This window comes from Ailuropoda melanoleuca, chromosome 5 (assembly GCF_002007445.2).
Source record: "Ailuropoda melanoleuca isolate Jingjing chromosome 5, ASM200744v2, whole genome shotgun sequence".
NCBI lineage: Eukaryota > Metazoa > Chordata > Mammalia > Carnivora > Ursidae > Ailuropoda > Ailuropoda melanoleuca.
Genome location: NC_048222.1, coordinates 78,907,520 through 78,933,462, shown reverse-complemented (window position 1 = coordinate 78,933,462; position 25,943 = coordinate 78,907,520). Strand labels below are relative to the sequence as shown.

Here is a 25,943-nt window from a genome sequence, read left to right as displayed (position 1 = left end):
TGATAAAGGTAGCAAATCAATAATAGATAAAAGGGCAAGAAACTCGAGTAGTCACAACCACCCCCCACCCCCTGTCCCCAGCTCGTGCTCTCTCTCTCTCAAATAAAATCTTAAAAAAAAAAAAAAAAAAAAAAAAAGATAGTTACATTTGAGGAAAATGATGATTAAAGAGAAAATGAGGAAGACTTCTGGCAGTGTTTTATTTTTTTAAACTGGGTAGTAATTATGAAGGTGTTTGATAACTGAGGTGTACATTTTTAAAAATAAACTTTAAAGAAGTTTTAGATTAACAGAAGAATTGCAAAGAGAATTCCCATATACCCCACACCTAGCTTCCCCTAATGTCAACATTTTATGTTAGTATATTTGTCACAATTAACAAACCAACGAACCAATATTGATACATTAACAAAATATACTTAATTTAGATTTATTTGGTTTTCACCTAATGTCCTGTTTTGTTCCAGGATCCCACATAATATTTAGCTGTCATGTCTCCTTGGCTATAATAATTTTCCCGACTATACTTTGTTTTTGGAAGATTTCATTATTTTATAGCAATTTTAAGTTCAAAGCAAAATTAGGAGGAAGCAGATTTCCATATACTTCCTTCCCCCCTCACATGCACAGCCTCCCCCACCATCAACATCCCCTATCAGAGTGAGACATTTGTTACAGCTGATGAACTTACACTGACAAATGAGGGGTTACTCTTGGTGTTGTACATTCTGTGGGTCTGGACAAACGTTTGAGATGTATCCACCCTCATAGTGTCACGTAGACTAGTTTCTGCCCTAAAAATCCTGTGTTCCACCAATTCATCCTTCCCTTCCCCAAACACCTGACCTTTTTACTGTCTTCATAGTTTTGCCTTTCCAGAATATCATACAATTGGAATCATACAATATGAAACCTTTTCACATTGGTTTCTTTCATTAAGGTTTCTCTGTGCCTTTTTGGGGCTTGATAGTTTATTTCTTTTTAGCACTGACTATTCCATTGTCTGGATGTACATTCATCTACTGAAGGACATCTTGGCTGCTTCCGAGTTTTAGTAATTATGAATAAAGCTGCTATAAACGTCCAGTGAGCAGGTTTTTGTGTGGATATGTTTTCAACGATCAGTTTTTACAATCAATGAATATGTACTGTTTCTATAATCACAAAAATAATTTAGAAAGAAAATCAATACATTTGGTTGTATAAGAAAACAGACAGAGAACATTGAAAGGAATTTTAATTGATTCACCACAAAGCATGGAGCAAGCAAAATAATGTTAATAAAGATTTTTAAATAAAATATTTAAAACAAAACAGCAGTGCAGAAAACAGCATTAAAATGTTTGCATATAACACACATTTTAACACTTCCACATTCTTTTTGGAATCCAGGCTTTTAAATTTGGGGAACCTGTTAACTTACAGGCAAAAGAATGCAGACGAACTGATTCTACAGAGTTACAACCCAGAAAATTACTTCCCTAGAGTCCTACCGCCAGATAAGCAGTTACCGGAATTTTAGAATCAAAACAACATTCTTTGCTCTTCAAAGTAAGTATCCAAGAATTATACTAGGAAAATGTGTGCGTACGGAGGTGTGTTTACATAAAGTCATCACATTCTCCGGCCCATCAGCCTAGATACACTGCTTTACTGACCTCAGTTATACATTACTATTTGCTTCGTCAGCACGTAGCCAGACTCCTCAGAACAAGTCAGATGTATTTTAAACATGCAAAGGTTTAAAAAATGTAACCATATGAATCATCTAATCCAGCTGAGGGTCCATTCTGTTAATGCCGTCAATATCCAGCAACAAGCGCACTCAAGCAGCACAATTAGCATTTTCACACTCCCGAAAGTCCCGAAATGACAATAGTGCAATTACTACATTTAATTGTAATCGGATCCGATGACAGGTACATTTTGCTTAAGATGATTTTTGAAAGGATTAAAATCTTAAGCTGCAGAATTCTGTTCTACATAAAAGGATATGAAAATCTTACTCATTCTTTACCATAAAGATTGGAAAGCCCTCTTACAAATTAACAACTCAAAATACTTTCTAAATCTGTTCAAACTGAGTTGCTACAGCCAATACCAATAAAATGAGAATTTTGTGTACAGAATCAGGAATTACCTTTAGAGACTGGGCATGGAAATTATTTGCCCGTCTTTAAATCTTGCTATTTGCTTCTGATCGGGCATGAGATAATCCTGGTGCAAAAGTGTGATTTATAAGAGTAAGTGGCCACAGATCTGTGAAACCACCTTGCTTTGTCAATGCTTTTAGGTAGGAGGCATGTCATTTTCCAGTTATAGCGACAAAGTTTCATAATTAAGGATTCCAGTGCTCGTCAGTATATATTATCCAAAAAAAAAAAAAATCTTTTTTGAATCTCCAGATAATTTTCAACAAATTTATCCCTCACTTTTCAATTCATAAGGAATAAAACTGATACAGGTTTATGTGTATATGTGTGTCTTATATATTTGATATTTACTAAATATTATATGATATGGGGCTGTCTGAACTCATCCACACAGTAACTGTTTTAAAGTAGACACTGGCTTCAGCTATTAAAATTGTATACAAGGAAATTAGGGGTGTTGCAGTATTTGGTTGCAAATAACTTGCCATCTGGTGTTGGGTCAGAAAACGCTATTTCGTCGATCTTGAGAAAACAGCCAAACATGAAACAATTCCTAAAGAAGAGGAAAGGACAATTTAACAAGGGAACCAACTTAAAATTCCAACTAATCATTAGCATAATTTATTTTAAAGCAATGCAAATATAAAATTTTAATCTCTTTAAATACTCTTGATTAAAATAAAAATTATTAAGTGATAACGTGACAACGCCTCAGATTTTATTTTATTTTTTTTATTTTTTTTATTTTTATTTTATTTTTTTAAAAGATTTTATTTATTTATTTGACAGAGATAGAGACAGCTAGCGAGAGAGGGAACACAAGCAGGGGGAGTGGGAGAGGAAGAAGCAGGCTCACAGCAGAGGAGCCTGATGTGGGGCTCGATCCCATAACGCCGGGATCACACCCTGAGCCGAAGGCAGACGCTTAACCGCTGTGCCACCCAGGCGCCCCAACGCCTCAGATTTTAGAGATGAAAGTCTAATGATACTATTTCACAGATGAGCAAACTGAGGTCCAGAAAAAATTCTGCTGAGAGAGAAAAGGAGCCATAAAAACCATCTAGCTGACTCCAGGGGATCCATGGTCATGAGCAACAAAGAGACAGTAATACTGCAGACTAGAAGCCACAGTTCATTAAAACTAAAAAACCACCATCAACAATTTTAACCAACAACTATTCTCCTCAACCACACCACACACTCAGAGCTTTAAGGAGGCAAAAACTAACCTGCATTTTGACCACAACTCTCCTGACCCAGCTCAACTAGGATTAAAAGTAATAAAATGAAATGATTAAAAGAATCCAACAAAATTGAGGGATATTCCCAAAGTAACTGGCCAGTACTCTTCAAATTCTTCAAGGCCATAAAAGACAAAGACTAAGAAACTTCCAAGTGAAGGAAGATGAAGACGAAGGAGCTAGGACAGCTACGCGCAATGTGATCCTGGCAGGAACAAAAATGCCATGAAGGACGTTTGAGACAAATGACAAAACAGAAATATGAACTACACATTAGATAAAAGCATTACATTAACATTAAATACCCTGTGTTTGATGACTGAAGTATGCTTATGAAAGAGACTACCTTTCATCTTTTGCCTTAAGAAATACACACTGAAGTACGAGGGGCTCAAGGGGCATAATGTACATAACTTACTTCCAAAGAATTCAGGAAGAAAGTAAATGTTAAAACTTGATGAATCTGTGCAAAGGTAAATAAGGCTTCCTTTTACTATTCTTGCTACTCTTTTATAGGTTTGAAATTATTTCAAGAAATATAAAATTAAAGATTGGATTCAATTAGAAGATATAGGCATATAGTATACTATGTAATTTCATACAAAGTTTATTGTAAATTTGCTAGAATCCAAAGCAAAATATTGGTTTGATTAAACAGGTCTTACTATAAGAGATATCAGCTATGGAAAGAACATTGGATCTGTGGGTTTGAGTCTTAACTCTGTCCTTTTATTCGCCTATCAGTGTAGACGTGTACTAATAATCCCAGCTGAGCCTCAGTTGCTTCTTAGGTAAAACAACTAGGAACAATATTCTACTGTTGTGAGCATTTAAATATATATTACCTGCATAGACGAGAGGGTTGAGCCCAAGGCTCCTCGTGTTGCCAATTATGCTATGTCTATCTCCAACTCACAGACGTGAGGAGATGTGTTCTCGAATGTGTTTTTATTTCTCCGTTAAAGGCAACTTAATTTTTATTCATTGGAGGTTAATACTTTGTTCTTGTCAAATAATATCCCATTGTATTTATCCATTAATCATGAATTTGGTTGTTTACACTTTCTTGGCTTTTATGAATAATGCTGTTATGAAGCTTCATGTATTAGTTTTTATATGGACACAGGCTTTCATTTCTTTTGAGTATATACCTAGGAGTAGAACTGCTGGGTCATATGGTTAACAGTTTAGTTTTTTGAGAAACTACCAGACTATTCCACAGTAGCTGTACCATTCTACATTCCTACCAGCAACATGCAAGGATTCCAATTTCCTCCACATCTTCTCCAATATTTGTTATTTTCCCCTTTTTAAAAGAAATGGATAGTCACGCTAGTGAGTGTGAAGTGGTATCTCACTGTGGTTTTGGTTTGCAAATCCTTGATAGGAGCCATATGTATTTCTTCTTTGGAGAACTGTGTATTGAAATTCTTTGCCCATCTTGAAAGTGGGCTATTTGTCTTTTTAGTGTTGTGTAGTAAGAGTTCTTTCACATATACTGGATATACTATACCCTTATTAGATGAATGATTTGCAAATATTTTCTCCCATTTTGTGGGTTGCCTCGCTAATTCACTTTTAAATTTAGTACACTTGTGAATTATATAGTAAGTCTTCATTAATCATACCTGGTCACACACTAGTCAACGGATATGTATAATTTCTGTACTTCTTTTTTTAAACCCGTATTTTGTTTGTATAAATTATATTTATTGCAATGTTAACTTCTATTTACATCTGCTGAATCTAATAAAAATTTGGGCTTGTAGTTTGCATTTTCTATTTTGTTTTTCTATTTCATTTTCTAGCAATTCATCTCATTTTATTGAAGTGTCAGTCTATAATTACACTTGTTTTTCATCGCAGGTAGTTTGATGGGCACTGGGCTATCATGTTTCACACTTGGAATGTTGTGCCCTAAACCACTGAATACATCTCATGGGGTTTTTTTCCCCCATTGCCAACACTTGGCGTTGGTAATATTTAAACATAAGTGTCTTAACAACATCGTTCCCTTTGACTCATGAGCCGGGAAAGGTTCTGGGAAAGCTAATCTGGGTCTAGATCCATTTTATTTTATTTCTTACCTCAGAGTATCTACCAATCGTCGTGCAATGCGTTTTCTTCGTTTCAATCTGAAGACCCAGATTCTGCTTATTCCGCAGACTGCAGGTTCTGGTACATTGGAACACTGCCAAGCCCGGTGACATTCTTTAGAGCTTGGGGATTCTGGACCAGTTGGTTCAGAAAGGACACGGAAGGCCTGCAACGATATACAGACGCATCGAGAGCTACCCATACGGTTGAGTTCACATTTCTTTTTAAAAGCCATTCCTTAAACAACACTTAAGTATCTAAAATTAATCCTGTTATACCTTCACCAAAAATGGTAAAATTCTAATACTTTTTGAATTCTTATCCATTTAGTCACACAATGTTTCAAAAAAAAAAAAAGTAGTGGTGTTGAGATATTCCTACATTCTCATGTAGTACATACCATTATGAAACTTCCTTCTTCTGATTAAAAATTATAAAAATCAGGCTCTTACTCTTAATCCAGTACATAAACTTCTCCCATTCTCTCCAGCTTAAACTATGTTTATGATATACTGAAAAACTGATAATACTAAAGAAGAATTTTCATATTAACTAGGAAACTTGGCTGGTATTTAAGGATTTTAACTTTCTTTTATGAAATAATGTAACCTTCATCCGGTTTCCTCCAATGATTTTATCTTCTGTAACTACAGTACAATACCAAAACCGAGGAATGAATACAGGTATAACGTACGCATACAGTTCCATGTCGCGGAACAATTCATCATACCTGTATATTCATTTAAGCACCACCACAGCCAAACAGCACACAGAGCTACTGTATTATCTCAAAGCTCTTTCTCTTGCTACCTCTGTATAGTAACACCGAGCTTTCCCCCCTCCAACATCTCTAAGTCCCGGCTACTTCAATCTGTTCTCTGTTTCTATAATTCTGTTATTTTGAGGATGTCATATAAATGGAATCATACATCATGTGACCTCTGAGATCGGCTTTTTTTCACTAGCACAATGCCCTTGACATCTATCCAAGTTGTTGCATATGTCAACAGTTTGTTCCTTTTTATTGCCAAGTCACATTCCATTGTATGGATGTGCCAGTTGTGTAATCATTCACCTACTGAAGAATACTTTCATTGTTTCCAGGCTTTGACTACTACAAATAAAGCTGCTATCAACATTTGGGTATGGGCTTTTGTGTAGAGTAAGTTTTCATTTCTCTGGGATAAATGCCCAGGAGTAGGACTACTGGGTCATATGAAAAAGTATGATTAATTTTTTAAGAAACTGCCAGGGTGCCTGGGTGGCACAGTAGTTTGAGTGTCTGACTCTTGGCTTCAGTTTGGGTTGTGATCTCAGGGTTGTGAGATTGAGCCCTGCGTTGGCGCCATGCTCAGCGTGGAGTCTGCTTGGGACTCTCTTCTTCTCCCTCTGCCCCTCCCCACTGTGTGCACATGCATACACTCTCTCCCTTTCTCTGAAATAAATAAATCTTTAAAAAAAAAAAAGAAAGAAAGAAACTGCCAAATGTTTTGCAGTCTTAACACTTTATGTTTCCTCCAACAATGTCTAAAAGATCTAGTTTCCCTGCATCTTTGCCAGCATTTGGTATTGTCACTACTTTTAAATGTAGCTGCTCTGATAGGTGGGTACTTAATTAAGTTTTAACTACCGTCAAGAAAATTTTGCTTTTGAAATAAGAAATAAGGTAGAAGAGAATATGTTTGGCTATATTTGCCTATCATCACTGCATAGTCTACTTCTTTAAAATAAAAGGCCAAACTGATCCCTAATACAAACCAGCTACTTTTCTCTCCATCTTCTGATAAACACACAAGAGACGCTATATTATGTGTGTGTATGGATATGTATATCCATACACACACACACATATACGATAAAGAAGCAGATAAAAAGAGAATAAGGAAGAGCAATAAAGATGGTAGAAATGAGGGGCGCCTGGGTGGCTCAGTCGGTTCAGCATCTGACTTTGTCTCAGGTCATGGTCCCAGGGTCCTGGGATCGAGCCCCACATTGGGTTCCCCACTCAGCCAGGACTCTGGTTCTTCCTCTCCCTCTGCAACCCCCTGTTTGTACACACTTTCTTTCTCAAATAAATACATATAATCTTTAAAAAAAAAAAAAAGAGTAGAAATGAGAGGAGAAAGGGAGGCACTTAAACAAAGGTATAGGAAAAATTTATGCTGGTATCATTTTAAGACATATTGAAACAGTATTTTTAAAAGGAAGGAGACATAAGTGTGGATACTATGAAGTCAGGTAAAAAGAACACATTTGAACTATAATTCTCTCTAGCTAAAGATTATACTGTAAGCTCCTTAAAGGCAAAAACTATGTCTCTCTTTCTAGAACAAAAGTTGGCAATGCCCTTGATATCTATCCAAATTGTTGCTGTAAAGGGCCATGTTGTAAATATTTTAGGCTCTTTGAGCTGTGTGATCTCTGTTACAAAAGCAATCCCAGATAATATGGAAATAAATAATCATAGCTGTGTTCCAATAACATTTTATTTATAGAACAGGTGGTGGGCCACACTTGGTCCATAGCTGAAGTTTGCCAACTCCTCTTCCAGAACATTGCTAATTAATTAGCACCTAAAATAGATTCTAATTAAGGGATAATAATTATTTTGCCAGATATATTAACCTGCACTAAGCCACATGTTCAATATCTGGGCTCTACAGATTTGCTTATTTAAAATCACTATATTTTATAGCCGAGGTATAGAGATGACTACATGAACGTAAGACTGACTTACTTATTCTGCTTACATATGACAAAATACCAAATATAACAGAAATAAATGACTTCAATTATCCATATGGTCAAGGACACTGTAGTAGGGAAAAAAGTCATTAATGGTAGCATTCTTAAATACTTATTGAGATTTCACCCAACTACTTTATTTTGCTCACACATTATGCCAATAATTTAAAAGACATATACTATACCTGTTTGATGGGCTCTGCAATTAAACACCCAACTACTCTCTTTTCATCAGATATGAAGAGAAAAGTCTTGGTTTTGTTTGGACATCTGGGAACAACTCGGTGGAAGCCCAATTCATTATCGACAAGTTCTTGGACATCTTCTACCTAATGATGTTAAAAAACAAAAGAGATTAATTTATGATTACTATCATTTTGCCTCTTTTACCTCTACTTCCTAAATTTACACACTCCCCAAATTATTTCACTGATGCATGTATCTGCCACTTTGGAAACGGGGTTTGAAAAACCTGATTTACAGATCGTTTTCAGCAGAAAGAAATGCAGACTCCTGGGGGAGTACGGAGTGGGAAGTGCCAGAACAGATTTTGTTTCAGCTTTTTTTCATTGTTCACTGCGCTCAACATCCAGCCCAAGAAAGAGACAATACCAACACAGAAAAAGACTCCGGGGCCATTAATTTCTCAATATTGAAAACTTCAGTTTATCTTTCACAAGTGAAAATGAAGGTAAAAGATAAAACAGATAACTGTTTTCTTTAATCTTTGACTGACACTTTGTCTTATAATTCTAAATTTAGTTTTGTATAAACCACTATGAAAGTCATCCTTCCATGAGCACCAAAGTGGATTAGCTCTCAGGAAAGGTGTTTTATACTTAGGTTGATTTCTTGGTGAGAGGAGAAAGAGGTAGTAGGAGGAAAACAAGGATTAAAAACTAATATTCCATACCTTTCTGATAGCATAACTTGGATCATGTGGCAGGACCAACACAATTTTCCCATCCCAAAACTCTGCTACTACACGTTCTTTTTTCCAGCCCTGACAAAAAGAAAAAGAGTCACAGTGTAATTTGAAGAGGGGGGAAAAATATATCGTCTGGAGAACAAAAAACGAACAATGAATGATATGAAAAAAGACACAATCTACCTAATGGATGTGAGAAGGGAAATAAAAGATGCCTAAAATAAAGTGCCTGTCCTCAGGAGGCTGACAGCCTGGTGGGAGACATGTATATAATCTACCACAAAATAAGGCAAAGTCAGTGAAAGAGCCCTTTGTAGGAATATAGAGAAAAAAGGATGAATTATTAGGAGTAGAAAGGGGGAGGGCTAGGATAAGCAGAATTTTAATAAACCACACTAAAAATATAGGAAAAAAGGAAATGCATTGAGTAGCAGCAACAATCACAAAGGGCAAAAATAGGATGTATTGGACTAGAAAGGTGCTTGATAAAAGACAGAACCTCCCCTATCAGAAAGAAAAAGCCTGGAGAAACGACAGAAAAGTTGTTTTTCTAATCCTAGCTACAAAGCAGAAAGTAAAGTGAGGAGGTGCAGAGAAGTGAGGTCTCAAGTCTTTGAGTTTCGTATCCTAATTGTTCAGCTCTGCCCAAAAGGCTAGAGTTAAGGATGAAGGGTGTTCACTCAACCTAGAACAATACTTCTCTTATATTAGGATAGAAAGTCTGAACTGGCACTTTTATTAAAAGTTAGCTTTTAAATACCGTCAGCCTCAAATATTAAGACAACAAAACTTCAAAGAAGTGTATCTTTGAAGGCTGTTTTACTTTTAGAACAAACTGAAAGACTCTTCTTGACCTACTGTGTATTTGATGCCCTCCAGAAATCTGTAGTGATGCTGAACATGCTGCAGTTGGTCTTCAGGGCTGGAAGCAGTGTAGATCATGCCGCAGGACTTACACATGGTGGCTCCAAAGTGCTTCTGACCTGCGTCCTGTCATTGGGAAAAGAAAAAGAGAAAGCCCATCTTAAACATATCACAAATAACTCTGTATTTATAAGTTCATGTAACCACTCACTCAAATTTCTCCCTATTTTTCTTTTATGCCGGCACGAGTGAAATACTAAATGAAAGTCTGGTTACTATATCCTCTTCCCCCATCTCCTAAGCAAAACGGAATGAGAAGAGACCTAAAAATACAATAGATTGGTGAAAGAAATGAAACTGTCTCTTTGATGGTATCAAAAAAATCAAGATTCTTTGGCTGGACCCATAGTTCTAGAAGGAATCAGATTAAATCATAAAGATAATAGCTAAGATAAACAATAGAGTTTCTTTATGAAGCTCTTAAATAAGAGACCTGAAACGGCCTTGTTTCAAAGAGGCCAGGCAAAAATCTCAGGACCTGTACATTCATTATATAGTATTTTTTCCTTAAGTGATTAGGAATATTAAAATTCTTTGCCCCAAGAATTGATTAAAAAATTAAATATAATACATAATAAAAGTTCAGAAAAAGCACAGATAAATTCATGAATATAAGAAAGTCAGGAATATTCAATTTTATGGCTTATTAACTTCCAATCTATCTCATGAGGCAATATTTAATGCTACTGAAAATACCAAGTTCTGAATGAATACTGGGGTTGGAAAACTTTCTGCAAAGGGCCAGACAGAAAATATTTTAGGCTCTTTTTGTCTCAAATTCTACTCTTTTTCTTTTTTCCAATGCTTTAAAAACATCAAAGCTATTCTTAGCTTATAGGCCATGGTTCAGATTTGGTCCATGGCCATAATTTGCCAAACCCAGGTCTAATGCAGTGTAGCTATGCTCATTAAATCTTTTGTGGATCAACAATAGTTTTCCTTATCTGCAGACAACTCAATCATGAGCATTCTACTAAATTACTAGCATTGCTTAAAATTATCAGTTTGAAAATCTAGTTGACTAGCTTTAAATGCTTCCACTACTGGCATTTACAAAACTCAAAATGTCTCTAAACCATGTTAACTATGCTAAGACAACATGTCTGACTTCATATTCTGTATGTGAGAGCCACAAAACAGGAGGAGCTTTGTTTTAAATTTACTCACAATGATGAGCTGCTCTTTTGTTTCTTTATTTGTATCTCTGGTACTAGTACTTTTCTGGGTATTGATCTGTTTCAAGAAGTTAGCAGATACGACGGATCCCACAGAAGACTGTTCTTCAACTAAAGATCTTTGAAATGAAAGTTAATAAATTATTACTTATTAATATTTATTATTAATTATATGTTAAGTATTATTTATATATTATTTAATAAAGGAAAAATGAGAAATTAGAATGAAAAGAAAACAGATGTGTACATAATACTTGCAGAGAACATTGCAATTTTTATTGCTTTCTGTTGACAGTAACTTGATGAAGTAACAGGGCTCAGAACAATGAGAAACCTGAGACCCACTCAGAGAGGAGCAGTAGTTTCCTCCAGGTAAAGTAGTAAAGAATGGCAGTAAGACACAAATCCTCACCTTCTAACTCTGAGTCCAGGGGACTCTCACTTACAGTATCAGATGCACATACACAGTCATAATAAGTTGACTTCCGCCTTACATGATTTTTTTTTTTTTTTGCTTTACCAAATTTTAGGACATGTAGGCATAATTTTACCCATATAGGCATAAAGAAATCCCTGCAACACCACAGCAAATAAGCAGATTCTATTACTGAACTTCACAGTTCCACAGGAAGGCAGCCACCAGCATATTATGATCCAACTCTTTATTTGGGCAGTTGAGTGAAGCTAATATATTCACTTGTCCTCATACCAAATGCACCACCTCACTATTCTCAAATACTTAGGAAAAAAATCTCTTGGCTGCATTGATGGTTTTGAAGCAACCTGTTCTCATTAGGAAAGAATGTTGGGATTGGCTCACAGAGGTTGTAAACTAGAGGCTCTCGGGCCAAATCCAGCTAGCAGGTATGTTTTGATTGGCTTACAGTGTTTAAAACTTTGGATTAGCTACCAATATTTCAAAATCTAGAGATTTCACTTAAAAATGTGTATTTCCAATATTGCAGGAGACACTATAAGATCACCAGACCATTATTTCTTCAAAGAACGTAACTAACATGGCATATGCTCTTTTAGATGAGATATGCATTCTTCAGGTGGCTCCAATCTCCACCCAATCTCTGTAGGCCCTGAGTTTGTAACTGTTGTCTTATAATGAAAGGACCTTGGTTTTCCAAGGATGAAAGGAATAAAAATCTGTGGAGAGTAGAGGTAAAAGAAAATTGGCAAGGAAAAAATCAAGGGCCCAAAGCAAAAGATTCAGAGAAAACTAACAAGTTAAAAAACAAAAACAAAAACATGCTAGAAAAAAACCTGTCCAATGCTTTAAGGCTAAGCCAAGCTACCCTGTTATCATTTGACTAGGAGAATATCTTTCCAACTGATTTGGCAATATGGTAAGAAATATATTTTACCTTTTGACCAATACAGACGTATATATACAAGTAAAAACAAAAAAGTTTCACTAAACAAATACTGTTAATAAATAACTGTGAGGCATGCATTATTCCATTTAAAAAACGCTAGATATGCTTTTAAAGTGCTCTGACAAACCACTAATGGTACACGCCTGTAATATAAAACACACTCTCTAGGTTGCTTGAACCCATCCTGTTTATGCAACCTTTGGTAAGGAACTCAGCTCTTCCTATCCCTGCATATATGACCACAATCTATTTCTTTCTTTTTTTTTTTTTTAATATGTTATTTATTTATGAGAGAGAGAGAGAACACAAGCAGGGGTGAGGGGCAGAGGGAGAAGCAGACTCCCCGTTGAGCAGGGAGCCCAATGCCAGGCTTGATCCTAGGACCCTGAGATCATGACCTGAGCCCAAGGCAGATGCCCAACAGACTGAGTCAGCCAGGTGTCCCTCTTTATTATATCTTAATAATTCTAACATTTTATTATATGTATTCGTTTAAATGCCTATCCTCCTCCAACCATAACTTCCATGATAGGATTATGTTTTATTTATCTTCACAACTCCAAAACTCAGTATAGTTCAATACTGCATAGTACTCTATAAATGTTTGCCAAATGAGTGACTAAACAAAAAATGAATGTGAGACAATGAGCCTGGAGAATCTGTAAGCTACCTAAATTAAAAATCATAGGTTAAACCACAAGGGATTGATGAGCTCTGACCTTTTGGGTCCAACATAAGGAGAAATTTCGAACAGTTCAAGCAATAATATCCTAATATCTCCTTAGGCTAGATTAGATTAGTGTATATACTTTTATCAGCCAATTATGGTAGGTTTCAATTCTCAATAAATAGTCACGAAAGAAGACATAGATGGAAAAAAAATGGAAACTTACAAAACCCTAGGAATATAGCCTTTGAAGAAGGAAAGTTGTCTACCCAACCCGATCTCTGAGATAGATGGAAGGTGAGGTGCCCTGAAAGTAGAACCTAGCTGGAAGCTCCTTGCTCAATACCCGCAGTTATTTATCAAGTGGGGAGAGAAGGACCAAAACCTCTTAGGAAGATGTTAAGACTATAAGAAACTTCTTTTCCAGAGCTTTCCCACCTATCCTGCTCACACCTGCCCATGCCTCCCTCCACCCCCATCCCAGTCTTAGCTTTGACTAGGATAATGGTAGCTTCAGCTGGGATTTATAAGAGCACTGAGTTGCTGCAAGTTACTCATGCCTCTGGCCAGCTTCCTAGGCTATAAAATGGGGTAATAATGGTACCTACATTGTGAGGTTGTAAATGCTCATTAAACGTGAACTATTATTACTATATTATCACCCAGGAAAGGCAATATAGCCGAATAGGCTTTAATTCAGATATAGATTCTAGTCATGGTTACTAAGAGTTGTTGCACCTAAGAGCTGTGCAATTGTAACTGAATTGCTATCAGTTTCCTCAGCTGAAAATGGAATTATTAATAGTATCTACCTTCTAGGTTGTTGTAAGAATCAAGTGAGATAAAGGATATAAACTATTATGGGTCAGGTACTGTATAAAAATGTTAGCAAAACAGGGCGCCTGGGTGGCTCAGCTGGTTAAGCTTATGCCTTTGGCTCAGGTCATGATCTCTGGGTCCTGACATTGAGCCCCACATCAGGCTTCCTACTCAGCAGGGAGCCTGCTTCTCCCTATTCCTCTCCCTCTGCCCTTCTCCCCCACTCATGCTCTCTCTCTCTCAAATAAATACAATCTTTTAAAAAAAGAATGCTAGCAATTATTGTTGCTCAAGCCCATAAAGATTTTTCCCTTCTCTCAACTCCTAGGTTTTTATGAAGTTTCCATGAGAGAGCCTGATTTCATCTTAGGAAAAAAATATTCTCCAAATTAAATAGTGCAAGAAAGAAAGATACCCAGAGGACTCCAAATTAAATACAACTTAGACATTAAAACAAGAGCAATCCCTACCTTTTTGTATGGACTGAAGACACACTGAAGATGGGATAGACAATGGACTCAGGAGAAACTGTTAGGGGAAAAAAGTGACAATATATTATAAAATAAACTCAAAGCTTTAAATCATAAAATTTTAAAGGTTAATATGACCAAAATATTCAAATCACTTGATTTCAAGACTTAACAAGTAATCAAAACTATATGGTATTGGCAAAAGGACAAATAGATCAATGGAACAAAATAGAGAGCACCAAACAGACCCACACAAATACAGCCAACTGATTTTTGACAAAGAAGCAAAAGTAATTAAACAGAGAAAGGACAGTCAACAAATAATGCTGAAACAATTGGACAGTCATATGCAAAAAAACCCCCCAAAACCTGACAACACTTTTCCATAAAAATTAACTCAAAATGGGGGGCACCTGGGTGGCTCAGTGGGTTAAATCGTCTGGCTCTTGGTTTCGGTTCATGTCATTATCTCAGTGTTATGGGATTGAACCCCGCATCGGGCTCCATGCTCAGCTTGTCCCTCTCCCTCTGCTCCTCCTCTCTCTTTCAAATAAATAAATGAATAAAATCTTTAAAAAAATTAACTCAAAATGGATCACAGACCTATATGTAAAATGTAAAACTATAGAACTTCTAGAAGAAAATGTAAGAGAAAAATCCATATGAACTTGGGTTTGGGTATGTTATTACATATAACACCAAAAGCACAATACGTGAAAAGAAAATATTAAGTTGAACTTTATCGAACTTAAACATCAGCCTTGATGGTGGGGGATCCCAAGATGGAATGCAGACTGGGACAAATGCATCTCACTGTATCAGAACTGCACAACATAACTGCAATTAAGAGGTAGGGGAAGAACGGGCAGGTGATCTAAGTAACTTCACAAAACTGTTTTAACTAGAAATGATAAGGCTAAAGACAAAAGGACTATAAATATCATACTCTAACTGGTGACTATTTCTCACAGGAGTGCGATTTAATAATTCTGGAACTATTGTGCAAGTGTCCTGGGACTGAGCAATTAAGTTGGTGGATAATGAATAGTGGGAACCAGGTTTTTCACTGTCCATGGGAGGCTATGGATAAACAAGAAAGGGATAAACCCTGAGGTACTGGATTAGAGTCAGAGACATCAGGTTTGAACTTGTGTTTATTTAGTATATGTGCAGATGGAGAGATAATAGGAACAACTAGAGACATGTATATACATGTAGTATACATACATCTAGTTCCTAAATCTGTTTGCTGACAGGGCCTAGAAGCAATGACACTCCAGGAGCAGTGAGCACAAGTTCAGATCTTGGCTTCTAAATAACAACAGAACCAGTTTCCTTGGAGAAATGGCTGATTCTAGGACTGGGGCATGGAACATACAAGATGAGCCTGGAGTACCCTGTAGTGCCAGAAAATAAAGAATGCTCAAAAAACAAAAGGACAGGACACCTGAAAAGACCTCCCTCCCAATGGTCAAAGCTAGAACAATCTGAACGATAGAATAAATACTGTAGTATTAGATTATAACCCAAAATATAAAATATTTATGAGTCCCTACTAGTAAGTGTCCATGAGTCCATTTATTTAAAGATTGAATAATTAGGAGAGAAGAAACATTTCTTTATGGAAGATTTCCAAATATTATATGTAAATATTTCCCCTTCCAGGTGATGGAGCTTAATCCCCTCCTTGAAAGGATGGGCTAGACTTAGTGGTTTACTTCCAAAGAATCGAGTATGGAAAAGGAATAGCAGTGACTTTACAGTGGAGAAACCTGCAAACCTAACCTTAACCAACTGACAGAGGTTAACATCATCTGTAATGTCACATGGACATCAGTACTCCCAATCCAGTGTGGTGAGAAGAGTACTTCCCCTCAGTGGCATTCTTCCCCAAAACCCATTAAGTCCAAGCTATCAATGAGACAAGGATCAGACAAACCAAGATTGTACAGGATAACTGGTTAGTACTTGTCAAGAATGTCAAAATCATGAAAAACATGGAACAAGCAAAAGACTGTAAATGTCATAGACCAGAGGAGATGAATGAGACATGATAACTAAATGCAGTGTCATATCCTGGACTGGATCCTAGAACAGAAAGAAGGCATTAATGGTGAATTCCAAATAAAGTCTAGAGTTTAGTTAATAGTAATGTACTAATAACAACAGTCTCTTAGTTTTGACAAAAGTACCACGGCAATATAAGATGGTAACAATGGGGTAAGGGATATACAGGAACTCTCTGCACTGTCTTCATAACTCTTCTATAAATCTAAAATTACTGCGTACAATAAAAAGCCTATTAAAAAAAAAGACCAAAGTTAAAATAGTAATTGACTAGAGCAAAATATGTTGCAAGTGGGCTATGTAGTAAAAGGCAAACTTTTAACTTTGCATTGAAAAATAGAGTTCATTCTCTAGAAATAAGGCCAAAATAGGTCTGATCTGCTGTGGCTGTTACTTAACCTAAGTCTCTTTCCTCTTCTATAAAATGGGCATACAAACCCATTTCCTAGGGTTGTTGTGAGAAATGATAAACTAATTATGAAGTAATAAACTTTTACCATTTGTATACTACCTTTATGAATTTTGCCATATCCTTATGCCATCTGTATTGTTTTTTATTCATTAAATATTTTTCTTTAAATGGACTTAGTGTACTGAAAAGAGTTTATTTTTAAAAGAAAACTTTATAACTACTGTAAAGGGAAGGCCATTATTATTCTGTTACAGGTTCTATTACATCAGTAATAGCACAACCCATGTGAAACATAACACATACTGAACACTTGGCACTGCCTGGTACATATTCAACACCTAGTAAATACTAGTTATTAACAGTGTATCTCAGAATTATCATTATGAACAAGCCTTCTATATATATCATTAAGTCCTGTTAAGTGCTATTGTTCCAGATTACACTTTTAGTTTTCTGTTTTCTTTCTGTGAACTGCAGTTTTCTCACTATAGTCAACATATATATAACTCCTAGAATTTTAATTTATTTCCAAAGTTACAAATGCAACCAACAAGGTAAAGTTACCAAGAATCTGGTTGGTAAATGTTAATTAACCTCTATATATATTCACAGTTTAGTAAATACTGTTTATTTGGACAATGACACCATGAGTTAGTAATGGGATTTCAGAACTAAGAGAAATTTAAAAATGAAGACTAACCCCTTACTTTAGACATCTCCTCCCTAGATCACACAGGTAATTAGTGGCAGACCTAGATAAAATTCCAAGGTTCCTGGTGCCCAATTCAGTGTCCTTTCTGTGGCTTCATAAATTGCGCTTACTTACAATTAGGGCTTTGATCAAAAATATATAACGTAAGTTGTTTTTACTCCTTCCTATTATTTTGAGTAAAAGATAGGTAGGATAGGTGTGATGAGAAGACCGAGTTCTACGGAGCCTAAGTAACTTGGCCACATCGCATAGACCAACTATGCATCAGTATTCTGTCTTAAATTCTAGCCCAAGGTCTCCTTGTCTTCAAAATGCATCGCATTGCTTACCATAGAAAACAATGTCACTGAGATAAACACAAAGATACAAACATAAGCACACATACTGAATAAAAAACCCAATATACTACTGTATATAATTCCATATTGACACATGTAATGAATCATCATTACAAGTAAATAAACTCATTTTGGGAAGTTTTCTCTTACCCGCCTTGTTATCACTGAGAGAATCCTCTGAAGGAAAACACTTGTTTTCATTAGGCATACATTCTCTTAAAGAAACTACTCCACCTAATGAATCCTGAAAATAATGAATAGGGAAAATTAAAGGAAACCTATAATTCTTAATTATTTTCTATCTCATGAATGAATCCCAATAGATTTATTCTTAAAGCACAATATCTGCTTTATTATAAATTACACTTTTAAACTGATTTTAAATCCTCAATTTTCATGCTAAGGAAAATTTCCTCTATATTTACCAAATGTACATAATCTTTTAAAAGACAGAGTGCACATATTTAATACTGTAATTTTTCATCCTGTCCAAAACATATTACATTTCCTAATAAAGATGGTAGACTGAAGATTATAAAACATCCCCTCTATGATAATGAAGTAAAAAAAATTAGCAAAAATGGCAAAAATTCCCCCAGCAGCCACCAAACTGGAAGGGACAACCTTCTGTCATAAGCTTTAAAAACAGGCAGTCAAGGAAAAAAAAAAGACCTTCTGTCATAAGCTTGAAAAATAGGCAGTCAAAGAAAAAAAAAAAGAAATTCTGGAGTAGCTGGCGAGGCTTCTAAATCCCATTTGTTGGACAGTAGCAGGGAAGGCGGGAAGCAAAGTAGAAAACATTCTCAAGTATTCCACTAACACTACTAATTTGGTAAGACTCAGAGAATATATAGTTTGGGAGGATAGGAAAAACACCCTTTTGATTAAAGTAGAACTCCTACTCAAGACCATTACATCTCAGTAGTGATGGGACAATGCATCAGTACACCATTTCTCAGGGCTCCATAATGAGTTGGGGAAAGGTGATGTACCTGCTAACTAAAAAGAGGATTCATCCTTGGCTAGGAGAGATGAATACTAGTAGTGGGTATTTAACAAAATATTAAGAATCTTGGGCAGAACTCAGTTCCACAAATTTAAGATGCACAAAAGCCCAGCTTCTCAAAGATTTCTGAAAACTAGACAGAACCCAATACCCAGCTCCTCAAAATGAAGCTCAGAAAAGAAAATAAGGCAGAAAAGAGTGTTGCAGAGAATTAATCACGTCACTGTATAAATGTTGCATTTTTATTACCAAATAGATAGGAAGAATACTAACCAGGAGATGGATGGGTGGAAATGCAGACACACCCCCCTGACTGCCATTTTGTTTTGCTAACCTGAGAATTTTAGCCTGAATTGTGCATTTTTAAAAACTGAGGTACCTTTATATAAAGTCCACAGATATAAAGTATACAATTCGATCAATTTTGATAAACTTATACACTTATATCACTGGAACCCAAAACTCCAGTGAAGATATGGGGGTGTTTTTTGGCAGAAAAAATAGGAAGAATTAGTAAAATCTGAATGTCATGGCTTAGCCAGCAAGAACAAGGTATTTAAAAAAAAAACTATACTTTGTCTTCTCTAAATTTTCTAGAATCTAGCACTTTAAATAATGAGCTGAAACAAACAAAAGGAATATGCTCATACACTGAAAAACTACTACCCTGGTTTGGTTTTTTCTACTTTCTAAAAATACTACCAAGTAAAAATTGCTAAGCTTCTCTAGACTTTAGAAATAAGGGGACTTAATGAAATGTATACCTTAATGCAAGAAAATGTTGTAGGCTTTCTCAAGCCAAAAAAGAGATAAAAGTCCCATCATTCCACTCTGCCACTAAGTTCTTTAAAGTGATTAAAATATACTATTTGGCTTCATAAAACAGTCCTTTGGACTATAAAGAAAATAAAATTTTGTTCAACCACATTATATATATATGTATATGAATATATATATATATACATATCTATCTATCCATCTATATATATGTATACTGAAGTTTTAGTTAGTTTTTTAAAGTTACGTATTTGGTTTTCTTTACCTTTATTAATTTCTCTTCCTTTTTACTTCTTGCATGAAGCAGCTCGAGGTTCGGTTCTTTTTCTAGTAACAAGCACTTTGGTGCTTGTCTTGTCTTAAAATTTTTTCTTTTACTGACAGGCTCTAGGTCAGCATCTTCGATCGCTTCTGATATATTCTTTTGTGTGATTCCCAGTAATGGCTTGTTTTCCAGAGACAATTTTCTAAGACAGGGCTTTTTTCTACTAACAAAAAAGGCCGCTCCTCCCTGGAGTGTAACTTGTGGTTTGACTTTTTGGCTTAGAACCCGAGGAGCATTCAGATTATTTTGAGCTGAATAATAATTATTCTCTTTCTCTACAGTTGGCTTATAGGCCACTCGATTTTGCTTGGAATTTTTAGGATTCTTTGATAGAGGTTTGACGCATTTATATTTTGGTTGATATTTAGAAGTTAAACTCTTTTGTGGTTTTTTATTCAACCTCTTGGAGCAGACTGGTTTTTCCTGCATTTTTTCTGTCACAATGGGAAAAGATTTCTCTTCATTATTAGTTTTTAGACAAACGGATCTACTCTCTTTTATCAGCTTTCTCTCTAATGGGTTGAGGTACCACTTATCTTTGCTGTAAAAGGATACAGTAGACATGGCAGATTTAAATGGTGAACCTTGATTTGCAGATGGAAATCTGTTTTTTTTAGTTGTTTTGAGTGGACTTGAAAGGAAATGGCCTTGTTGAGAGCAAAGTATCTTTTCTTCATTTTTATCACTGCTCTGGCAAATGTAATTTTGATCAGGTGATGGAAATATGTTTTCAGCAAAGTCCAAAATTAATGTCTTTGATGGAATGTCTGATAATAGGCTATGAAAAGAAAGAAAGTCCATTTTTAAGTATCATTTTGCTTCAATTTTATGCCAATCTACTGCTAAGTAATAAACAACCATACTTGCAGGTCATACTAAAAACAATACATCCTTTCTACCAAACATCCATCCATACACATTATCTATTAGTTTAACAATAGGATTCTCAAATTGTGTCTTTACCAAAGCATTCAAATATTTTTCAAAAGTAAAGTCTCAAGAATGCTTACAAAAACAAACACTGTTAACAAAAAAGCTTTGATATCGTGTGTGTACTCGCACACTTCAAAACCTATTTCTAAGCTTTGGCCATATACTCAGAGCTCACCAGGCTTGGCTGGCTACAAGTTCCCTAAAATTATTAATTCTATATAATAAACTGACCCCCTCAAGCCTGTTCTGTGGGGGGTAATTTATCTCCCGTTATGACATGTAGTAAGCACTGAGTAAACAGACTTTCTAGGATTGCTCACAGAAGAGTACGGTATGAAAAACACTATGTTAATTATTATATAAGAGAACAGAAAGGAGCAGGTAATAAAAGATTTGACACACATTTCCAAGTCATAGAAAATGGCTCTTTCTGATTCTCTCCGAGGGCACTGAATAATTAATTTTGAAAGCTTACAGTATTTCCAGATTAGAATTAGAATATAAAATGTTACTATAGCCACAAGGAGTAGACAAGTGGCATAATGGAAATTTTAAGAAATAGAAAAGAGAATATAAGAAAGACAAGAAGGTGGATTTTTCTAAGAGTTTCTAACCACAGGATGAGACTCACTTGTTCGAAGAATGCTGCTTCCTTTTTCTTGGAGTAAAAGCTGACATCTTCTTAACTGAACTCCTAAAAGCAATAGGAAAATTATAATAACCAAATTTATCCAATATGTATAAAAATCACTGTATCAAAATTTACTTTTAGACTCTGAAAAAGTTTTTTGATGGATGAGGTATTTTAAAAAACAAATCACTTCAATAAACATTTAAACCACGAAGGTTAAAAAAAAAAAGAAAACACTGCATCACCGGAGCAATTAAGAAGAAATAAAAGCAGAATTACTACATCTGTTTCAAGCTGGAAAATGATCCTAACCAAGGAAGAAGTATTTTTTTTTAAAACTCCATTTCAGGGCACATTTTCCTCTTTAGTTAGCCTGATTAATTAACACCAAGCTTTAAATACTCTACTGGGATATCTTCCTGTGATTTCCCTCATCAGACCCCACACTTCCTTAATGAGCCATCTAACACATTTTCTTGTTGGTTTGCCTGTCTTTCTCAACAGCCTGAATGTTCAATGAAAGCAGAGACCGTTTCTAGCTTTTTCCTCAGAGTTCAGCAAGAAAACGGATTTAGCATAATCCTCTCCCATCTTACGAGGAGCCTAGAGCAAGCCGCTTGTTCCTTGTTTATAAAAGACTCAGACCTCCTCCGGCTGCTGAAAATAAACACATTCGTGCACGTTAATTCTCGAGCATGAGAAAGGCTGGTTATGTTGTTCAGCACTTTCTCCTCTTTCCTTCGGATCAGGTACATTAAAAAAAATAATACACAAGCTTGATTTCAAGGTTAAACAGAAAACCACGGTCTCTGGAACTCAATGTCGAGCCACGGCGTAAGAGAAGACTCTTCTGGAGAAGAATGAGGAAAGATATGACAGAAAAGCGTGCCTGTCCCCGAACCCTGTCAGGGCAAAAAGACAAGGAAATCCTAATTCAGAAAAATGGAAACCGGGTGACCTCAAAGTGCGGAGAACCTCCGGGTGGTTTCGGTCTCGAGGCGCCGAGGCGTCAAGCCCTGCACTAAAGCTCTTTTTCCTTGACATTCAGCCGCACGTTCCACAGAATCTCCCGTTCTCCTCAGTCTTACGCCCCACGCCTCAGCCCCCACAGCTCTTACCTGAGGCTCGAAGCCGGGAACCTCTCTTTGGCGGAGCCAGTTTCTCCTCCACTGTATTCAAATTACCGCGCGCCCGTGAAGGCTGAGGCCGCTGCGCTCTGATTCGCCGCTTTTCAGACCCTTCAAGGGCTGGCTCGATGATTGGTCGTTCACTAGCCCTTGCCCCGCCTATCTGGGAGGTGGTCTCCAAGATTCTCCCGCCCTTGGCAGGTGAAACGCTCTCTCAGGCAAGCTATCCACGCCTTCCATAATCCCTTGCGGCAGCGCGGGGCTCCATTCCCCAGGTCTGGTTTAGATGCATTGGGAATTGTAGTTTTCGGCAGAATAAAGGCACCCTCTTGAGATTGAAGTACTTTCTGGGATCACTTGGTTTAGCATATTTTTGTAAAGTAGCCTCCCCGAGAATCTCGAGGCAGTTATCTTTCACATTTGAAGCTTTGTTCATTACTTTAACGTTTTTTATTATTATATTTTATATGTTAGTTTTCTAGTTCATTTTTTATTTTTCAACATAAAAAAATTAAATCACGGCACTAAACATCTGTGATATGCCAGGCAGTCTCACACCCTTTACGAGTTTTATTTCATTTACTTCTCGTCACAACCTGTGAGATATGTATTATCATTCCCATTTTACTGAGACTAAAACCGAGGGCCTGAAAACAATTACTATTTATAGGATATAGCTATGTTCTTGTTTTGGGAAGCCGTAGGGTTCTTAAAGTACTCATGGGTTGTCAGCTGCTGTTATAATCTTCGTGTCACCAGATCCTGCTACAGTCCTTGGCACATTTTTAGTTCTAAATAAATTTAGTTAAGGGATGCACTTTACTTCATATGAAGGTAGTCTGTCCGAGTAAAGAGAAATAATCAGGTCAAAACTAACTGCTGCGCAGCTTTATATGAGTAACATCATTCCCACTTGAAAAAAGTAGTTAGATTTCTGAGGTTCATTGGTATGGAATTTGCCCTATCACCCAGGTAATAGATGGCCGATCTTAGATTTAACGGCAGAACAGGCCTGAGTCCAAACCCCAAGAAGCATATGCCTCTGAGGAATATCATTAACAAATCACTTTAGTTGAGCGCTCAGTATGTTCTAAACCCTTTACGCCTGTTAACTTACTTAACCTTAGCAAAATAACCTATGAATTAGTTGCTCTATTCATCATTTTGCAGATCACGTAATGAAGCACAGAATGTGCCCAACAAACGCCTTACAAGGGGTGGAGCTAGAATATGAATAGTGGAAGAATTTGAGTTCATTTCAAAATAAAATGACCTCCTACGACGTGCCAAGTACTGTGATTGGCGCGGTGAACCCCTGTCTGTGAAGAAGGCAAAGGTTTCTGTTCTCAGGGAGCCCATCAAGGGGGTGATGGGTAGCAGATAACAGATAAACCTCAAGATAAGACCGCCCACTCGGTGGAGATTCTAAAAATAAAGTCGGCCAAAGGCATTTTTCTTTTAAGAAGATAGAATTTCCCCGCTGCGTTTTCCAACCACGAATTGTCCTAGCTCCATCTTCTTTCCTTCTTCAACCCCCCATGAATGCCATTTGCCCGCCTACACCCCCTACTTCCCTGCCGCCAGGATTAAAGATGGCCCCTACGGGCTGGCGCTATGACGCAGCCCGACGTCCGCCGGAAGTGCGCGAGGAGTTCCGGGGAGCAGGCGGCCTCCGCGCTCTGGTATCCTGAGCTAGCGAGTTGAGTGCGGCTGTTGCGCCCTGGAGTCGCTGCGCCGCTGCCGGGATCATGGTGTTCTACTTTACCAGCAACAGCGGTGAGTGGGCGCCGTGACCTCCTCCGTCCCTGCTCGACAGCGGGGCTCCGAAGCCGGGACCCCCAAGCTGCTGTTCTACCTGAACTTCATCCTAAAGCTGCTCCTCCTCGACAGTGGGTGCTTCTTCCTGCGCCCTTTCGGTCCCCACGTTGTGTCCGTCCCTGTCGTCGCCGTATGTCCCTTGTCAGGGCCTGGGGGAGTGTAGGTGGACCTTCACCCCTGTTGTCTTTGCATCTGGGAGTTCTGTTCCCTCGGAAAGACCTCCCTTCGCTACTGTGGGCTTTTTCACACCCCCGTCTCAGGTCTCACACCCACCTCCTTGGCCTTTATTCTGGCTGCGTCCAGGTAATTACCCACTTTGAGGGAGAAAGGAGATACCTGCCAACCACACTGCCTTCCAGGAAGTGCGCCCTACCCTTTTAGGATAGCGTAGTAGGTCCTGGAATGTAACAGAAAACGGTAAAGAGACCATGGATTGGCGGTACAGCCACTCACTGGGCTGACTTGAGGTCCCAGATCTCAAAAATTGACATGTGATAGTGTTCCTGATTTGTCTTTGGCAGCCAAGGAAGGGGTGCTTTTAGTTCCCAGAAGTGCTATGTCTTGACCTCGTTTTTTCTGCTTATGTTGTTCCTTTGCCTGATCAATCCCATTAACTCCCATAAGACAGCTCTGACCCATCTTTTACAAATGCCTCTCCCAACCTAACTCCCACCCAGAGATTGCTTAGCTAAACCTCTTTGGGGGACCCCCTTAACACTCCGTGTGTATCTTTGGTATTGCTCTTGTCATATGGTATTAAGTGCTATCTGCTTAATCTAGAGTGTAAGCTTCTTGAGGACAGGGGCAGGATCTCCTTGTTTCCCTAGTCTAGTGCCTGGCTCATAGTAGTTAATAACTGCTTGTTGAATAAACTAATGGTATTTTTTGACTTAGTCATAGTACATACTATTCTGTTGTTGCTCTGCTTGCTTGTTAAACGTTGAGATTTAGGCAAAACTAGTCCCATGTTGTTGAATAGGGTGATACTTTCTCTAAAAATGAGAACATTGTGGCCCAGGGAATTTGCTCACAGACTGCCCCCCTTCCTATTCCATCACACTGTCACATCTCATTTTTTTCAGTAGTCTACACTTCCACAGTGTGCCATAAGCCATTTCTCTGCCTTTATAGATTTGGTTTGTCTTACACTTTCTATTAAAATTACCAGAAACAATTCACACTAGCCTGAAAAG

At 37.2% G+C, this 25,943-nt stretch overlaps 2 protein-coding genes across 6 annotated transcripts in view; one reads left to right on the top strand and one right to left on the bottom strand.

Moving 5' to 3' along the window:
- Positions 1 to 183: 183 nt before the first annotated feature.
- Positions 184 to 23,032, bottom strand: ESCO2 (establishment of sister chromatid cohesion N-acetyltransferase 2). 2 transcript variants are annotated; one of them, XM_034661336.1, is made up of 11 exons: positions 22,764 to 22,903; positions 21,806 to 21,868; positions 20,182 to 21,019; positions 18,284 to 18,377; positions 14,605 to 14,662; positions 11,256 to 11,382; positions 10,023 to 10,154; positions 9,150 to 9,239; positions 8,422 to 8,565; positions 5,482 to 5,657; positions 184 to 2,706 (listed from the first exon to the last, which is right to left on the bottom strand). In XM_034661336.1, the coding sequence occupies exons 1-11, from the start codon at positions 22,847 to 22,849 to the stop codon at positions 2,574 to 2,576; spliced, it is 1,941 nt and encodes a 646-aa protein (XP_034517227.1). In that variant the 5' UTR covers positions 22,850 to 22,903; the 3' UTR covers positions 184 to 2,573. The 2 variants fall into 2 exon arrangements, with proteins under 2 accessions (XP_034517227.1, XP_002914478.2); XM_002914432.4 differs by lacking the exon at positions 22,764 to 22,903 and adding an exon at positions 22,924 to 23,032 and having other exon boundaries at positions 185 to 2,706.
- A 1,526-nt stretch (positions 23,033 to 24,558) lies between these two features.
- CCDC25 (coiled-coil domain containing 25) overlaps positions 24,559 to 25,943 on the top strand; it is a 42,269-nt gene continuing 40,884 nt past the window's right edge. Inside the window, exon 1 of one of the 4 annotated variants that reach the window (XM_019794320.2) lies at positions 24,559 to 24,708. In XM_019794320.2, the coding sequence (XP_019649879.1) occupies positions 24,681 to 24,708 (28 nt within the window). In that variant the 5' untranslated portion in view covers positions 24,559 to 24,680. The remainder of the gene's footprint in view (positions 24,709 to 25,943) is intronic. The other 3 variants (XM_002914412.4, XM_034661335.1, XM_019794319.2) reach the window with 3 other exon arrangements.